The sequence below is a fragment of the Dendropsophus ebraccatus genome, chromosome 6 (genome assembly GCF_027789765.1).
Source record: "Dendropsophus ebraccatus isolate aDenEbr1 chromosome 6, aDenEbr1.pat, whole genome shotgun sequence".
Taxonomy (NCBI): domain Eukaryota; kingdom Metazoa; phylum Chordata; class Amphibia; order Anura; family Hylidae; genus Dendropsophus; species Dendropsophus ebraccatus.
In genome coordinates, this window is record NC_091459.1 from 85,114,094 (window position 1) to 85,133,591 (window position 19,498).

The 19,498-nt window shown below is 39.9% G+C and overlaps 1 protein-coding gene across 1 annotated transcript in view; it reads left to right on the plus strand.

Moving 5' to 3' along the window:
• The window catches only part of LOC138795231 (uncharacterized), a 168,117-nt gene that overhangs the window by 120,850 nt on the left and 27,769 nt on the right, over positions 1–19,498 (plus strand). The window contains exons 7-9 of the mRNA XM_069974224.1: positions 4,098–4,168; positions 13,655–13,697; positions 16,982–17,032. Of these exons, the coding sequence (XP_069830325.1) occupies positions 4,098–4,168; positions 13,655–13,697; positions 16,982–17,032 (165 nt within the window). The remainder of the gene's footprint in view (positions 1–4,097; positions 4,169–13,654; positions 13,698–16,981; positions 17,033–19,498) is intronic.

Genomic DNA, 19,498 nt, shown 5'->3' on the forward strand with positions numbered 1-19,498 from the left:
ATGGAATGGGGAATTTGCCTTGTAATATGAGTGTTAAAAGAACAATCCCAACAACACCCTGGTTCAATGCTTAGAGAGTGATGCGTGACACAAGAATGTTGCTGGTCCAAAACTAATATATATGGATATATTAAACAGCAGATTAAATTTTACATGTTACGTATATACAATATTTAGCTACAACAGATACAGATCCATGGCATATAATATACCATTCTCTGAATAATGGATCTATGCAGAAATAAATGGCTAATAGCCAGTGGAAAGACCTATGTAATACTGTTGTATAGACAAAATGATTAAGTTTTTTTATGGATGTATCAAATAAGTTATTTTTTTTTATATAAAAGAGAACCCCACACAATTAAATTCAAATTACATCATTTTCTTCTTTTTGTTTAAATAAAAACAAAAACAAAAGTTAACATTTTTAGTATATCCATACTAAGAAATGTCCAAACTATTAAAATATAGGGTTATCGAAACTGCATGATAAATGGCTACATCATATCCCACAAAAAAATTTAATAAAAAGTTATCAAAAAGTCTGATCTATGCAATGAAAAATATAGATAATGGCACAAAAACCTTAACAGTCATAGCTTTAAAAAAAAAAGTCATAGGGATCAGAATAGGTGGTTAAAAGCATTTTTTTTTTAAAATAAGGAAATATGTTGTTTTATGGTATACTGCTTTAAAATATTAAAACCATGTCAGTTTTACTGCCCGGAGGAAGGCATTAAAAACGGCAGGGTGTTATTACAAAGTACAATTGGTCTTACCAAAAGAAATAAGCTGTTATGTGGCTATGTAGATGTAAAAATAAAATAGTTATGGCCCTTAGAAGGTTAGGAGAAAAAAATTCAAGCCCCAAAATAAAAATAGGCTTTGACCTTGAGGGGTTAATGTATGTTTTAATAGAATGCGTATCCTATATGTGTAGACTGAACTGACTGAAGACAACTGTTTTTTTTATAAAAAAAATAAATATGTTTAAAAATAGGGCAGTCAAGGCTCTAGTTAAATGTTGTCCTTCTCATAGGCCCGACCTGTATATTTAGTGAATCCATGAGCAAAGAGTACTAGGGCCACTTAATTTTATAAGTGAATCTTTCTGGCTACCATTAAGTAACTGGTGGGTAAATTTTGGGAGATTGACCACAGGTAAATTGAGGCCTTTTTTGCTAGGGACACTGACAGCTTTACCACCTGTATTGCCCCAATGACAGCCCTGAGTGCAATGCTAAATTTGTAAAGTGGTACTCTTTAGGGTAACAGTTTTTCTTTTTTTAATTTTTACATGGCAAAAGCTACTCATGGCTGGACTCTTTATAATTTTTTAACTTGTTGATTTCCCTTTTTAGAAAATGTACAGAAAAACGTGGTCAACCACATTTTTGTGTACGTAACAAAAAGTAAAAAAAGGATGTTTTGATCCATTTTTCATAATGTGCCATTTTGCCAGGCCACTTAGCCCTCTCTTACTACATTTGCCAGGCTACATACAACTCTCTCACTACATTTTCTAGGCCACGTACCTCTCTCACTACATTTGCCTGGCCACGTACCTCTCTCACTACATTTACAAGGCCACATACCTTGCTCTCTCACTACATATGCCAGGCCAAATACCGCTCTTTCACTACATTTGCCAGACCACATACTTCTCTCTCACTACATTTACCAGGCCACGAACTTCTCTCTCACTACATTTGCCAGGCCAAATGTTGCTCTTTCACTACATTTCCCAGGACACATTCCTCTCTCTCACTACATTTTCCAGGCCACATACAACTCTCTCCTTACATTTGCCAGGCCACATACCACTCTCTCACTACATTTACCAGGCCACATACCACTCTCTCACTTCATTTACCAGGCCACATACCACTCTCTCACTTCATTTACCATGCCACATACCACTGTCTCACTACATTTACCATGCCGCATACCACTCTCTCCTTACATTTGCCAGGACACATACCTCTCTCTTACTACATTTGCCAGGCCACATACCACTCTCTCACTACATTTACCATGCCACATACCACTCTCTCATTACATTTGCCAGGCCACATACCACTCTCTCACTACATTTGCCAGGCCACATACCACTCTCTCACTACATTTGCCACGCCACATACTGCTCTCTTAATACATTTGCCAGGCCACGTACCCCTCTCTTACTACATTTACCAGGCCACATACTTTTCTCTCTCTACATTTGCCAGGCCACATACTTCTCTCTCATTACATTTGACAGGCCAAATACCATTCTTTCACTACATTTGCCAGGGCACATACCTCTCTATCACTACATTTGCCAGGCCAAATACCGTTCTTTCACTACATTTGCCAGGGCACATACCTCTCTACCACCACATTTACCACGCCACATACTGCTCTCTTAATACATTTGCCAGGCCACATACCACTCTCTTACTACATTTACCAGGCCACGTACTTCTCTCTCACTACATTTGTGAGGACAAACTCCTCTCTCTCCCTACATTTGCCAGGACACACACCTCTCTCTCACTACATTTGCCAGGACACACACCTCTCTCTCACTACATTTGCCAGGACACACACCTCTCTCTCACTACATTTGCCAGGACACACACCTCTCTCTCACTACATTTGCCAGGACACACACCTCTCTCTCACTACATTTGTCAGGACACACACCTCTCTCTCACTACATTTGCCAGGACACATTTCTCTTTATCACGACATTTGCCTGGCCACATACCTCTCTCTCACTACATTTGCAAGGCCACGTACCCCTCTCTTGCTACATTTGCCAGGCCACATACCACTCTCTCACTAGATTTGCAAGGCCACGTACCCCTATCTTACTACATTTGCCAGGCCACATACCACTCTCTCACTACATTTGCCAGGCCACGTACCATTCTCTTACTACATTTGCCAGGCCACATACCACTCTCTCACTACATTTGCCAGGCCACGTACCATTCTCTTACTACATTTGCCAGGCTATATACCACTCTCTCACTACATTTGCCAGACCACGTACCATTCTCTTACTACATTTGCCACGCCACATACTGCTCTCTTAATACATTTGCCAGGACACACACCTCTCTCTCCCTATATTTGCCAGGACACACACCTCTCCCTCTCTACATTTGCCAGGACACACACCTTTCTCTCCCTACATTTGCCAGGACACACACCTCTCTCTCCCTACATTTGCCAGGACACACACCTCTCTCTCCCTACATTTGCCAGGACACACACCTCTCTCTCACTACATTTGCCAGGACACACACCTTTCTCTCCCTACATTTGCCAGGACACACACCTCTCTCTCCCTACATTTGCCAGGACACACACCTCTCTCTCCCTACATTTGCCAGGACACACACCTCTCTCTCACTACATTTGCCAGGACACACACCTCTCTCTCACTACATTTGCCAGGACACATTTCTCTTTATCACGACATTTGCCTGGCCACATACCTCTCTTTCACTACATTTGCAAGGCCACGTACCCCTCTCTTACTACATTTGCCAGGCCACATACCACTCTCTTACTGCATTTGCCAGGCCACGTACCATTCTCTTACTACATTTGCCAGGCCACATAACACTCTCTCACTACATTTGCAAGGCCATGTACCCCTCCTTTTACTACATTTGCCACGCCACATACCACTGTCTCACCACGTACCTCTCTCACTCCATTCGTCTGGTCACCAACTTTTAATACTTTCAATAGATTTGCCAGGCCACATACCACTCTATCTTTACATTTGCCAGGGCATGTACAGTACTTTTGCACCTGGTCCAGCAAAGTCTTTTAGGTGTCCTTGGTCCTTAACAGGACCTGTTACTGTGCATAAATTCTTTTGTACTCTATGCATATATGCAACAGGAAAAAATATATGCTCTGGAACATCTACAGCTAAGAATTTGTTTGCTAAGTGTTGCTGAGCGCTCAGGTATACGTGTATATACTGTGATATAACGCAAGTGTCTATATTGTGAAGTTTCTGCAGCATTACTTTATCACAGATCTTGATTATTTTATCCGCATAGGCTAAATCTTCATCTTGTTTTCATTTCCAGCCTTTTGCGGTCGGCACATCAATCTGCATGTGTAAGTAGCAGCATTCCAGTGGAGCGCGGACTGAAGAAAAGTGAGTGTTCCTCAGACGTTGCTGTTATGGCAAGTTCTGTGTCATTCCTAGCTAAATCAAGCTTGTCTGCTCACTTCTAATGTCATTAGACATACATTTACACAACCGTTTACTGCCAACCTCCTTTTATCACACTTCAAACTAACCTGATGCCGACATCTCAAAATATTTACCACTTGTTCTGTGAAGATGATCTTGTCAGCAATGTTTTCTCCTTTTAACATTACAGACTGCTTGTAAAAGATATAAATGGATGTAATGTCTGTATGGAAAGCACGTCACTGCATTATGTATTAGAGTCTACGCAACCGACTTTGTATAGATTATACAATATAATACTTCAAAGACTTATCAGAATTGGGGTCTATGAAAGTGGCTCAATGGTGTACATTAAACCATTTTATTATAATTTTATATAATATAATGGTGTCAGTTTGCCAAAAGATTAATATATGCTTTCTTATACCACAGTGACTGCATCTGTACTATGTTTTTTTTATCACTTTGTATGGTGTCATGTAATGACACACTATATAAATTACCATGCTCTTGGTCTGCATTTAAAGGGGTATTTCTTTCAGCAAGTTCCTCATGGGTTTCAATATCTCTGCTTGCTGTCTTATAAAAGAAACCAATGTTTCCTTCCAGGTTGATTAGGTATTATGACCAATACAGATCTACTGGGAGTAAACAGGAATGACAGCAAGAATGCATTGTCTCCTTGTACGGTAGAAAATGGCATGACATGTATAGGGAAGAGGGTTGATTACTAGTGTTAGCTAACACTTTTATCTCTCAGGAATACCCTTATTTCAATAAAATATTAGGTGAAGTTTATATTTGTATTGGAGTCCGCCAATAAAATAGCCCAGATTATGCAGTCCTAAAATGCAAGACATCATGCTGAAGCATTACAGGTCCCAAAGTCAGTAGAGCCCACTGGGCGCCATCATTGACGGCCATCATTTTCAATGTTCAGCTTCTATTCAGCTCAAAAGAAAAGTTTTCCACTGTAATTAATCATTGAGCCCTTTTATTTTTAAAGAACCATCTCTGCAAGATTAAATGCTTAGCAAAAAAACCCTGCTGCTACCCTCTATACCATGCATTATCCTGAGGCACCACTAGTAGGGCCGTATTTACCACTAGGCACCCATGGTCCGGGCCTAGAGCAGCACCTTGCACCTTGCAGGGGGCAGCACCAGGGAGCAGGGGGAAGGAAACTTTTTTTAAAAAATTTTTTAGTCTCCCGCCTCCCGTTCAGTCTCGCCAGTAAATCTGGTGTTTTTTCAGGGGGTGGGTGGGCATGGCAGTGTTACCCAGTCACAGTATAGTGGTATTGGTCAGGTCTGGTGTGGCGGTGTTAAATGTGACGCCTGGAGCTATTACCTACCAATCTACGAATCCAGTGGTGAGAATTCCTTAAGACAATAAGCAGATGGCTCTAATCACTCATTTTATGTGCAAATTTGTTTATGTTTTAAGCAGTTAAAAACCATGAAAAATGCGATTCAAACAATGTTTCTACAGGTAGAGAAATGTATGTGGCCGAAACCACGCTCCCATTTCTTCCCCAGTAGTCATGTGCTGTTACCAGGATTACTGGCCATACACCTATTGGTTACAGCATGAGGGTCTGACATCTGCTGCATGTGGTGACATACAGTAAATGTGGGAACGTGGCCTAAGAGTGAAACTAGAAAATCATGATGCTAATTGGTGAGTGAAGATGGGGAAGATGGGATTTAGGTTTAGTGCCTAGGGTGGCAGCTGCTGTTTATTCGGCCCTGGTTCCACCATTTCATTTTGTGGGGAAAAGATGGTCACTGACACCCAGGAATAGCTTTGGAGGATTAGAGAAATGTATAAATGGTGTACAACATGATTTAGTGGAAGCTAGGGGCAGCAGGAGTTAGGCGATATCCTTGTTGATGGCTTAAATCCAATCTATCTTCTATGTATTGTCTTTCTTTCTATCTTTCTCATATATATCTCATAGTCTATCTATTTATCTAGCAATCTAATATAAAGGCAGCACAGAACTCCTGTAGATCTAAATTGGTTCCAAGCCACTCAGACTTGAGCCCCGTATATGAGAACAAATTGTTGTAGAGGAAAAGCAAGTGAAGAGGGTTTAATATCCTGTATTGCCCTATCTATCTATCTATCTATCTATCTATCTATCTATCTATCTATCTATCTATCTATCAAATATATGTTCTTCTATAATAAGAAGAGGAATATAACATTCTTCAATCCATCTTTGCAGAATTTCCATACAGCACATCTCAGCCTATAATATACAGCTATAATTATAATGCATCTCACGGGCTGGTTAGTTGGTTTCAGACCTGAAGTTCCTTGAAGTTTCATGATTTAGACGTACTGGTAATCATTAAAATAAGGCTTCAGAGTCAGTGACACATATATGTGTCTGACTTGATTTAGGCAGAAGAAAAGATCCAGCACTTCACACGTGTTTGCATGGTTTTTGTTGCAATTGGCATCCTACTAATATTTGTGTGTTTTGTAAATTCTATTAGCAGTTGTAAGGCTGTCACATAGCACCCTTGGGAACTGGTGCCCTCATGAAGCACAATTACAATGAGAATATCTCATTATCTCATTGGCTTTAGCTTACTGTTCTGTTACCATGGTATCAAATACACAGAGGAGTGTGAAAGTAAGAGCTCTGCTAACAAAGAACATATCCTTGTACAATGACATCAGATCATGTTAGACAGGATAGACTTAATTAAATACCCCCTGAAGTAGGACAAAAATATAAAAGTCATATGTAGTTTTGGCTTACAACAGAACAGAGTATTGTTTTGCAAACAGAGTAGTTAAAATAATTGCGGTTGTCTCATCAAACATTAACATTTATACACAGAGAATATAAATGGCTGAAGAAATTCTGCAGACGTAATGTTGTATCTCAGTGTTATTAGGCAAAGTATAATCCTCGAGAATAAAAACAGAGATATGCTTAGATATGAAAATTATTATTATTTTTTAATAATAATAATATTATTATTATTATTTTATATATATATATATTCCACAAGAAGGATATGACTGCAGCACTCTCAAGTCGTGTAACAAAACGGTGATTTATTAGCTCATGGATACACTCAGTAGCAACGTTTCAGATCCATCCATAGGATCCTTTTTCAAGCACTTGCTTGAAAAAGGATCCTATGGATGGATCTGAAACGTTGCTACTGAGTGTATCCATGAGCTAATAAATCACCGTTTTGTTACACGACTTGAGAGTGCTGCAGTCATATCCTTCTTGTGGAATATCTACATTACACCAGTGGACCCAGGTAGGACAGCTGGCACCCGATTTATAGCCTTACCAGAGTGCTGCGGTCTCATTTTGTATATATATATATATATATATATATATATATATATATATATATATTTCACATCTCTATAGGATTTTTTTTTTTTTTTTAGAAGAAAGCTCCTTACTTTGACCCAAGTCTGTCGTCCTTTATTTGTTACTGAAACTACTTTCTTTTGGAAGTGACCAATATGGTTTATCCACTGATCCAAGCTTTCAAGATCATTTCGGTTTCTTCGTTAGGCATAGCTCAATGCCTATTGAATAGGCCCATGCAGACTTAAAAGCTTGCTGTTTTTATCAGTTTTTTTTGTTACCTATTAACTACTTAAAGTGAACCTGTAGCCAACCCCCTAAAATTATATATTATGTTACTATGACTAAATCGTTTATGGTGCCCTAATTACTCTCCTTCTTAAAGTTTCTTGAGATATGTGGGTTAATAGTTTGTCTAGTTAATAGTTCAGTTGGGAGATAAAGAAAAATAAAGCAGAGAATATTAGGTCATGGGCATAATTATACACATACAGTATAATATAATACACATATATGATTGGGGTACCTTCAGCTATTTAATAATAGTAACAACTCAAATTTGCCTATTTTTCATGTTCTCATACTTTTGCATAATAACAAAAAAAAAACACTAACCCTGTTACATCTGTAACAAGGCTGTCCATTTCTGCTCTATCTCTCTCTAAAATCAGGTAGACAAACACTATGCCTTATGTACATGTCTGTCATTTTGCAATTTAAGGTGCTGAGGATTGATGAGAAATCTCTTAAAGTGTGCCTACACATATCATCTGACAGCACTGAAACTGTAACAATAGTTTGACCTACAGGAAAACTAGGTGACAACTGGTGCTCCTGCCGCCACACTCCCCCCTGTATGACAAATTTTCTAATTCCTATCTCGCTGCATATACTTTGCCCTTGCTGAAATGATTGTGCTATTACATGCTGCTTTGTAAGTCAGATACAACCCAGTCACAGTACCTGGGGCAGATGCCAGAAACATTTCCATTGTTCCATCCAGTCCCAGGATGAGTGGGTAAGAAATAGCAGCTGGGGCTGCTGCTAAAACTTTGAGATTTAATTTGTTTTTGCTGTTACTGTACAGTTTCCATTTTCATTGACTTCAGGCATAGTGACATAATGCATAAAACAATCAATCAATAACCTGCAAATGGTCTAACTCTAGCATGCTATTTCTATATTAGAAATATTTTTTATATTCCAGCTTGTAATATTTAAAGTGGCACCATGATTCTCCTTAACTCTCCGAGTCTGGCTCTAGGATTCTAGCATTACAAATTCCAGAAATCACTTTGTTTTCTCTTGAGACTATCAGGTGACTTAATGTGACAATAATGACATCCCTAGTGGTGTTAATTGATTTTGTCCTAGTAGAGAGGATAATTTGGCGTCCTCGGTGCTTTTAGATCATGGGGACTGATTGTATGCCAAGGTAGTATTACTGTTAATGAACAGAAAACACACTGTCCTCTTTAAAAGACAGTATGCTAATTATAACAAATAGACTATGGAGAGCCATAGGTCATTTAATTTTTAAAGTAAACCCTATACTCCCTACATATAGGATAACTAATTGAGTGCAGATTTGTAAAGGAGATCGCTTGCTGATTCAATACTTTTAATTACCCTTTATTAAATGTAACATCAATGCATTTATGTTGGGAATCTATAAATAAGATTAATATATAAGGCTATAATATATAAACAGTAAAATATTATTTTATACAGACAAGTCAATATTTGTAAAGCAGCTTATACTAGCCTTAAAGGGGTTGCCCATGAATAAAAATGCTAACAAAGGGCCCAGATGCTGCAAAAATGTTCTCCTCCATTGATGTTCTGAGTCCCAACCCCTTAATGCACTTGTCGTCTTCCTGCTTCCTCTGATAGGTTGATCCTGCAGGAACTGCCTGCTCGGCCAATCACTGGCTGAAGTGTTTCACGACTATTTCACAGACTTGGCCCGTCATTAAAAGGGAAAATGCAGAACCCAGGGCCCTTTTTGTTTAAAAAAAAACTCCTGTAAGCTGGCTATGCATATTAGCCATGTGGTTTTAGTTTGATTTGACATGGTCTAATATTTATCGGTACCTGCCTCCTCACCTCTAAAAGCAGCTTTTTGGAGTGAGAACTACTAGGCATGTTAAATTTCAAGCAAAATACACAGACTTGACAAAAAAAATCTTTGTTTTATGGCCAAACATACTGGCGGTAATGCAAACAGTAGAGTATGCATCGCTGCTAGAGATGAGCGAACCGGGTTCGGGTTCGAGTCCATACGAACCCGAACGATCGGCATTTGATTAGCGGGGGCTGCTGAAGTTGGATAAAGCTCTAAGGTTGTCTGGAAAATATGGATACAGCCAATGACTATATCCATGTTTTCCACATAGTCTTAAGGCTTTATCCAACTTTAGCCGCCACCGCTAATCAAATGCCGAAAGTTCGGGTTCGGATGGACTCGAGCATGCTCCAGGTTCGCTCATCTCTAATCGCTGCTAATTTCATATACATCACATACATCTCATGTGCAATATTCAGCAGAGATACATACAGTAACGTATATACTGCAAAAGTATCATGAAGTACACAATCCTACACAAATCTGTGCATCAACATTAGGGAAATTATGCAAATTGATGGGAAGTCACTTGCGGTAACTGTATTATTTAACCACCACCAATTCCAGTCCGAGCAATTCAGCTTCTTAGATGCTGCAGTCAATGATAACCACAGCATCTGAATGGTTAGATAGAGGAACCATTACCTAATTACTGTATCAAAGGAAGGTGACAGCTTGTCATGGCAGCCAGGGCCTAACAAAGGCACCTGGGTCTCTCATTGTAGTAAACCCATTAGACCTTGCTAGAGATAACTGTTAACAGATACTACAATGAAGAAACAAGCAGTAGGCATTTCTGGAGTAGAGGACTTACATTTAGCCATATTAGACATCTACCTCTGTAATACTTATCTTAGCATCTATGTGCTGCTAGGAAATAAACACCTTGGGACTCTCTCAGGATAATCTACTTTAACTAATAACAACTGCAAAGTAATGTATAATGAGTGAGCCTTCTCCCGTTGGAGGTGGTTATACAACGGCAGAAGCAATAGTCTGTACTGGCCCCTCTGGTAATGAATAGGATTATCACACTGGTTTACCGATGACGTAACTCTTAATTACAGGCACGGTGCCTGGCGGAGTTGCCCAGTTCCTGTGTTTTTTTCTCTAATATGACTCTCCTTTGAATTATTTATCTGAAAGAATCCTATATACTCGTAACCTGATCCCACTTCCTAATATTGTATGTCATTTTATATTGTGTCCAATTTCCTATGTACTTCATCTTCCTGTCTTGTTCCATTTCCCTATTTTCTTACGTACAGTAATATATAATAAATGCTTCTGTTTGTTTTACTCTGACTGTGTGTTATAATACGCCATTAACAAGCATCTATAAGTGGGATAAAGGTCAGGAATCATTTAGCTCAATGAAGAAAAAACAAACTGACATTTTCCTTGGATAAACACGGCTATTAGTGTCTGAGTCAAACTTCACCGTGCATTAGGAGAAGGAAATTCTATAAAGAGGGACAGATGTGTGCGAAAAGGAGCAGATACCAAATCTGTTTCCCTCAACCTCAAAGGATTAGGGGGTTCCATTTGTAATTTTAGCAAAGTTGTAATGTCATAGCTAGTTGTGAAATCTGGCAAAGGTTAAGTGTTTCAACAGCATTCATTTTGTCTACCCCCTCCCCCATTACTGCCTCATTCTAAATTGACCTGGTAGAATTTACTTTCTAAACACCACAAGTATGAACAGCGGAGAACACCGTCAGAGAAGGTAAAAAAAAAGTGGGACTGAAGTTGTAGTAACTTAGAGATTTGTACTGTTGCTAGAAGGCTTTGTTCTCATCTGTGTTAGTTTGGAGCCTCTATTACAGTTTCCATGTGTGGTACAAAAAATATTGCTTTTCCAGTTGAAGTGATGGACCCCTTTCTATGGGCCCTATTCCACAGTAACGATAATCGGCCGGATCGGCCCCATTTGGCCCGATTCGGCCGATTATCGTTCTGTGAAATAGAGAGAACGATCAGCCGATGATCATGTCATCGGCTGATCGTTCATTTAGGGCCAGACCTAAAATCATTGTTCCCCCACCGCGCATCGATATGGTTGAATAGCGGTGCGCAGCGGGCGACCGACGATTTGAGAAGCAGCAGCATCATCATCATCATACATTACCTGGCTGCAGGGCTTGTTCTCCGCTCCATCTCCTCCCCGGGTCCCCTGCGCTCTATCTTCTGAATGGCCGGTCAGCTGACCGGCCACACTCAGCCAATCACAGGCCGGGACTGCCGCGTAATGCCAGGTAATGTATGATGCTGCAAGGGCTGCAAGGACATCGGTAACAATGTCCATGCAGCCCTCGCTCAACGATCATAGGCCCAGTAAACGAGCGACGATCTAGCAGATCGCCGCTCGTTTACATTGTTGATCGGGCCCTCCTCGGCCCGTGGAATAGGACCCTAAGTAATTGGGTTCCTTGAGTGCTGGTGATATCTGTGTGAACAAAGCATAAGGGCTCTAATACATGGGGTGATTATCAGCTAAATAGGATGATAATCGCTCTATGTACCTGTTGGTGACAACCTATATGTGTTTTTATGGTGGTCTGTCAGCAGATTTATGCTGTCCTATCTAAGAAAAACTAGTGGCAGAGAAGCTGAGCAGAATGATGTATCACCTATATAGTTCTGTGCAGATGATTCAGAGATATCCTCCTAAACAACATGGACAATAAGTAGTCCTCTCCATTATGTGCATGAGCCCAGTAGTCCTCAATATTCATGAGAAACAGAAAACTACGCCCACTAGCTACTGATTGGCAGTTATCTTTCCATGCTGTGTATAGGTGGGGGGAGGGGTGTGGCAAGAATCCTATTCTCCTGCATATTAGAAGAACGGCTGAATAGAATTATGTAATACACCGATCTGTTCGGCATTTCTATCACTAGTTTATGCTGCCCTGATTTAAGGTGACATAAACCTAGTAACAGATTCCTTTTAAGGGGTTTTGGGCTCTGCTTTCACCTTTTCATGGTGGCAGCCTAGCAACTCTGCACAGGGCTCTTGTACTTACTGTCAGGAAATCTCAGATCCTGACAGTTTAACCCATTACATGCCACAGTCAAATCATGAGTGCTGCATGTAATGAATCTTTGGGGCTCTGTTACCCGATCGGTAACCATTGACATGTTTCATAATACAAAAAAAAAAAAAAAATGCAAGATTGGCAGTATTTTATTAACCGCCTCCTGAAAAATGGAAAAATGTCCTACAATTAATATGTCAGGAGAGCAGACTAATCCTCTTTAAATAACTCCATCATCTTTTGAGGAATTGCACAACATGGTATTAGTCAGTGGTAAAAGCATAATACAAATGGAAATACGAATTGTCAATGCTTATGTGTCTGCCAATGAGAAGGAACATTAGTGAATGGCCCTCTCTATATAGACCACCCATCCAAGTTGAGAGTGGGCACCAAAATATATTTCAGTCACAAGACTTTGTCTAGTCAACTAATTCCGCATCCTCCTCGAATATGACCCCTGATAAATAATTTGATACTATGTAACAATGTCGCTAAATGAGTTATTTTGGTACTTTTGTCATTTGCTAACCCCAGTAGGAGGAATAAATTACAGCTTTATTCCAGAGCGCAGTTTTCCATTAGGTATTGTTTGTATATCGCTGTACTTAATTAAGCAGACTACTACAGTAGCCGGATAGAATAAAATAGCTTGATATGTGATTCTGCATTACTAAAACCCACTTGTGGGTCTGGTAATTGCTTCAGCATCAGTGACCTATTGTGCAGCGGAGCGCTGCGGGTGTGGTGCCCACCAGAGGTTAATACGATGGCTTTGAGGTTATAAGAGGCCCACCACGATATACTGGAAATCATCCAATCTATACAAAATGGTAAGGGAATTATTTAATTGTTCTGAACAATTGTTTTATTTGCTCTGGGAAGACAGGCATGAGCACATGAGGTAATCCATTATAATCCTATTTGTATTTCAGTTTCTTCTGAAGCTTGCTCAGGAAGAGCTTCCAGGCAGAAAGGGTAGGTCTTACACAAATAAAAGCTGCATTTTTTTCCTCTTTGCCTATCTTTTTTTTGTTCTCTGTGCTACTACAATCCGTCTCTTGCTTAATGATGTGTAAGTACCCAGTACTTTCCTCTGCAGGAAGCTTATGTCAAACTAATTAACATTTAATGAGAGGAAACTGACTGATTAGAATGTTTTTCTTGGCACTTGAACCAATAAATTTTGTATACATTTCAAATGACCATAGTTGGCACTCTGGCCTCTGCGCCGGTTCATTCTGGTGCTGGGATGTGCGTGTGGAGGGCTGTTTGTTTGAAAAGACCGCAGTGTGAACCTTTTATATTAGCGTCACTAAATACCCAAATTAGCACAATTATGAAAGTTTAGCTAAGACTGTGAAGTATGTGCGCCCGACTCCTCTTTGATTTAAATTGTTTGCTGTACTTAATAAACAAGTGACTACTTAAGAAATGACTGGATTAGAAAAATAAACTTTCTGGGGAGGGAGCCAGATCATGGCATAGTTTTAAGACTTTAAGACTGTAATATAACTTAGAGTTAAACAACTAAATTGTTTTCTATACTGCAAAGCTGTAATTGATTAAATACATGGTAGATAAATCATTGAACATATCAGGATATGTGTTGCCTCTAAATATCTATTTGTGGTTTTCCAAAAATTCCCATAAATGACCTACCCATAGAATAGGCTATCATTGTGTGATCATGGGGGCCCGGCACCCCAACAATCTGCAGAATATAAGAAGGCCCTATATAGATGCAGCAAACCGGAAAAGAAAAGTTCAAGGCTGAACTGCAGTGCTAGATACTGCCTCATTTACGTATGTGCTGCTGATGTGCGGAAATGCTCTTAGCAATTGCTGAAGACTGTGCTTTAGGATAGGCTAGAATTTATGGAAAACCCATTCAACTCCAATGTAATGTCTGGAGTCGTGGATCCGCTGTAACACCACTAGCGATGACGTAATGCCGCACCAGGGAGCGGAGTCCAAGGGGCAGCTGGTCTTCAACAGTGCCCAATGCAAGGCGGGACGGACTTGCTGCGACAGGCGACCCCCAGGTCGCTACCCCTGGCTTGGCTTGCTAAAAGCAGTGGGAGAGGTACAGCTGGAGACTGGTAGGCAGGCAGACTGGAATGCAGTAGGACTCATGGCTGGAACTGGAATAGCAGTCACAGGCAGGAACCACAGATAGAGGAACCAAGGGCAGGAATCACGGAGAGCTGGGACCACACGCTATGGAACCATGCTTCAACAGGAAATGTCAGGACAGGTGATTGGTGCATTTAACCAATTAGGGATGTACTGGCTCTTTAAATCTGTAACAGCAAGGCGGGACAGTGGGAAGCAAGGCCGTTGGGCATTGACGTGCCCCCAGTGGGCGAAGCAGCAGCGGCGCCAGGCCCCTGCAAATGGGATCTGGCATCTGCATTGTTCCGTACATTGTGCAATGGTGGTATGGGTTACCTCAATGGGAGCTGTGCTGCAGTAACCTAGTGTCACCAATGCACAATGTACAGAGCCACTGTGCAGGTGTATGGGTATTGCAGGCTGTGCAGAACAGCTATTGGCCTAAAAACCCTTTTACTAATGAAGACAATCATTTTCCTAAAGGCTTCTTGAAATTGTAGGGGATATAGAGTTTAACTGCATTGACATCTGCATGTTCACTTTTGTTTTGGCCTAATCGCTTCCATATAAGAGGATAAAGAATGTATATACTTATTCCGCCCCCTCTATAAAGAACACAAAACTGTTTTCTTCGGGTCCACACAGTCAAACCCCATCAATCAAAGAATATAATAGGATATGTAATTGTGTATTCCTCAGAAAATCCACTATAATTTGATAACTAATAGGAAAGACTATAGGAGGATATGGCAGTTTTCTGTGTACAATGTGGTTTTGTGCAGGCACTCTTACCACTTGGTAGAAAACTAGGCGATGCTGAGCAGGAGGGATATGGCTTTCCATGCCTAACAAATGAACTATGAATTACACCAAAATTGGTGTTGATTTAAAGGGGTTATCCAGCATTAGAAAAACAGGGCCACTTTCTTCCCAAGACAGTCTGACTCTTGTCTCAGCTTGGACGGGGTTTTGCAATGAAGTGAATGGAGCTTAATTGCAAACCACACCTGAACTGGAGACAAGAGTGTTGTTGTCTCTGGAAGAAAGTGGCCATGTTTTTCTATCACTGGATAACTCCTTTAAGTCCAAAGGCACTGGGACAGCCAAAGATGTGTCTGTATTTAGAGGTGTGTGCAACTAAGACTAGTATGATGTGACTTAATGGTAATGTATCAATTGGATTTTTTTAACTGTTTAGAAATGAAATACAGAGTTAAGAGATAAGCGAATCTCCTGTCTAAATGAAGTTAATCGCTTTGTTTGATCAGCATGCGGCTTATCAGCCCACAGTCTTTCAACTCCTTTCCAGTATGCTGGGAAAAGCTGGATACAGTCCTTGGAAACTGGGAGAAGTTTCCCAGGACTAGATCTAGCTTTTCCTGGAACACGGGGAGAAGCGGCAGGGAGCGTAACAGAGTTGAAAGGCTGTGGGCTGATAACCTGCATGCTGATCAAACAAAGTGAATCCCTTTGTTTAGATAGGAGATTCGCTCATCTCTAACAGGGGTTAATTCTTTTGATGATTATAAATCTTTTCATTTAAATGTTAATTGCACAAACTGGAACAGCATCTAGGGAGACTTTACAGCAAGCCCAAAAACACTACACTGGAAGGAACCAAATTTACTTATGTGGAAGAGATTTCTAGACAGGCTCCATCACCTGTGCAGAGGTCATTATGCAGCCAGATGTACACTGGTGTCACATTTTACTGTAATCCTGCAATGATCCGTATAAAACAGAAAGTGTCATCTGCAAAATTTCAGGATTATTTTATAATATAGATAGTAAAAAGGAAAATGAAATAAAAAAAATATGTAGAAACTTAACTCTTAGTATGTTTTTACTTTCTCTTTCAAAAGCCGAAGACAAGGGTATCCATGAATATATGAGGTGTAATATTATGATTTGTATATTTTATTTTTTATTAATATTAACTTGATTAATCTGACAGATGATGTATTATTTCTGGCAATGTATTTCACACTAATACATTCACTTCAATTTACTTAAAAAAAAAATCAGGTTGACCTCCTATCTTTACCTTGTACTAAGAAAATACCATAGCAGTAGTTCAGTATAGTACAGTATAGAGTATATATGACATTTTCATGTTTTTAACAGTCCCATGTTGTGCTTCCTTTCAGAACCATGATTCAAACTTCCAGGGTGCCAAACTTAAATGCCACCAAGTCCGGGTAAGTTTCAGGTTTGGAGTTGGAAAGCTCCACTAACATTTACTTTTAGGCCAGTTTTATATGTACCACATCGCAGCAGGTTTCACTCTGCGAGTTCCTATAAATCTACATTCTCGCAAAGGATTTTTTTTTAAATGTATTAACCCGGCACCCCTGGGTTAACTAGGTTGCCCATATTTGATCCAGGTTTTTTCTGCAGATGTCATCCATGACTACTGCAAAAACCCAGATCCCACAGACTTCTATTGGCTATTCCATACCCCAATTGTAATCCGCACTGTTCTATTTAATCAAGGAAGGGATTGCGGATTCGTGGAAAAAGCAGAATGCGTGAATAGCACTATAGAAATTAATGGGCACCAAGTTGATCCGGACAACTTTGTTGGATGTGTTAATTACCCCATTCACTGAGCAGATATATAATATACATGCTGCCCAGACAACCTGTTTAATACTTGTAATGAGAGAAAAGTGTCAGAACACACAGTACATTGCAGCCATGGAAGAAGTCTGATGAATCTCACTTTTTGTTGTTATGTAGAAACCTGGGGAAGAAATGGCACCAGGATGCACAATGAAAACTATGGTCAGGGCGAAACCTGAAATGACGCCCCCACCTCCACCCTCTGTGTCCACACTGCTCCATCCACCCTTGTAGTGTAATGATGTCTGAAGCATACAACAATATTTGCAAAGTGTTTCCAGTCCTGACTTCCTTGCACTTTACGTTTGTGTCCAGCTAACATTTGCAGGTCATGGGGTCAATGAAGTCAGTGGTGTGTAGCAGACAGTATAATTTATGGCCACTACATAAAATCTGCCGCCCTTTAGAGGCTCTCCAAAGCTGCCACCCTGAGCAATAAACTCATTTTACCTCATGGCAGAAGCAACCCTGGCTATGGTGAAGGCAAAATATTTCTTTCATGTATAGTTCGAAGAACAGATCAAGCATCTATAAGATGTACAACAGGGTGTTCTGTTTCTGGACAACTGGACTAAAATCATGGACACACCCAAATTTTAACAGACATTATCTCCCTTCCCCCACAATACACATAAGAATGGTCCCAGTTAAAAAATAGGTAAACAAACATCAGTGCAACAAAGATCATTGAGAACTATAAATTATTGCATTCATCTTAAAAGTATGCTCCCTGGTGAATCCCCTGGTGCAGCTACACCTCACCATGCTGTATTCACACCCCATCAGCCACATACACTCTGCATACAGCACAGTGAGACATGGAGGTGCTAGGGCCCAGGGGTTAATAGGCTCTGCCTCTTTGACACAAGTCACAGCCCAAATAAAGTTAAAAAAATAAAAAATTAAAATAGAACCACAGACATAGGCAACAAAGATTTGTTCTGAATACTTTTATTGATATCTATCCAGTGATGTAACTATCTTGGTAAGTGGTCAGGGGGGTCACAGTTTTCTTTAAATAGTATAGTTCCACCCTGCACATCTTTATAGATCATATCCCATGCCCCAACCTTAATACACCCATACCCTTGAATCAAAAACTTATATATGGCAGGAGCATGTGAAAAAAATTCTCAACTCTCAGCTGGCAGATATCTTCCGATTTATGAGCACAGTCCATTCAAACAACTGATGACAGAAAATTATATTAAATTATGTAAATTGCCTGTATTTAACAAATCTTCAACTTTTCAGTACTTATCAGCAGCTGCATGCCCTGCAGGAAGAGGTGTATTCTTTCCACAGTGCTCTCTGCTGCCACTTCTGTCCCTGTCAGGAACTGTTCAGAGCAGGAGAGGTTTTCTAAGGGGATTTGCTGCTGCTTTGGACAGATACTGTCACAGACAGAGGTGGCAGCAGAGAGCACTGTGTCAGACTAGAAAGAATACACCTCTTACAGTAGGACATACAGCAGCTGATAAGTAATGGGAGACTGGAGTTTTTACATAGAAGAAATTTAAAAATCTGTAAAACTTTCTGCCACAAATTGATTTAAAACATTTTTCACCCCCTGAAGTACCCCTTTAAGTTGTTTCCTTTCGATTACATTGCACTGTGTGAAATGTGTACCACAGAGTATTGCAAATTGGTATCATTTTTAAGTATCTTTTGATATCCGTACAGAAGCATGTAATATGCATCAAATGTGAAAGTAACTTGAGCATATGAAAATGCTTACATAAGGCCTACTTAACTAAATAGAAATCGTAGAAATAGTCTTTCTCATTAATCCATAACATTGACACTAATGAGAAAGTAAAGCTTTGCATGCATGTTACTCATCTCACTACCATCAGCCTACTTCCATCTTCATCTGCAGAACTGGCCATTAAAGCTAATCCCACATCAGACATATCAAGCATGGAGGACAAATAACATGTGAGGGCATATAGGAAGCTTAATTGTTTGTTCTTATGTCAATAAATCCTAAGCATTTCGAGTATTAAAGTTTTAAATATACTGTAGATAAGAAACACCCTATC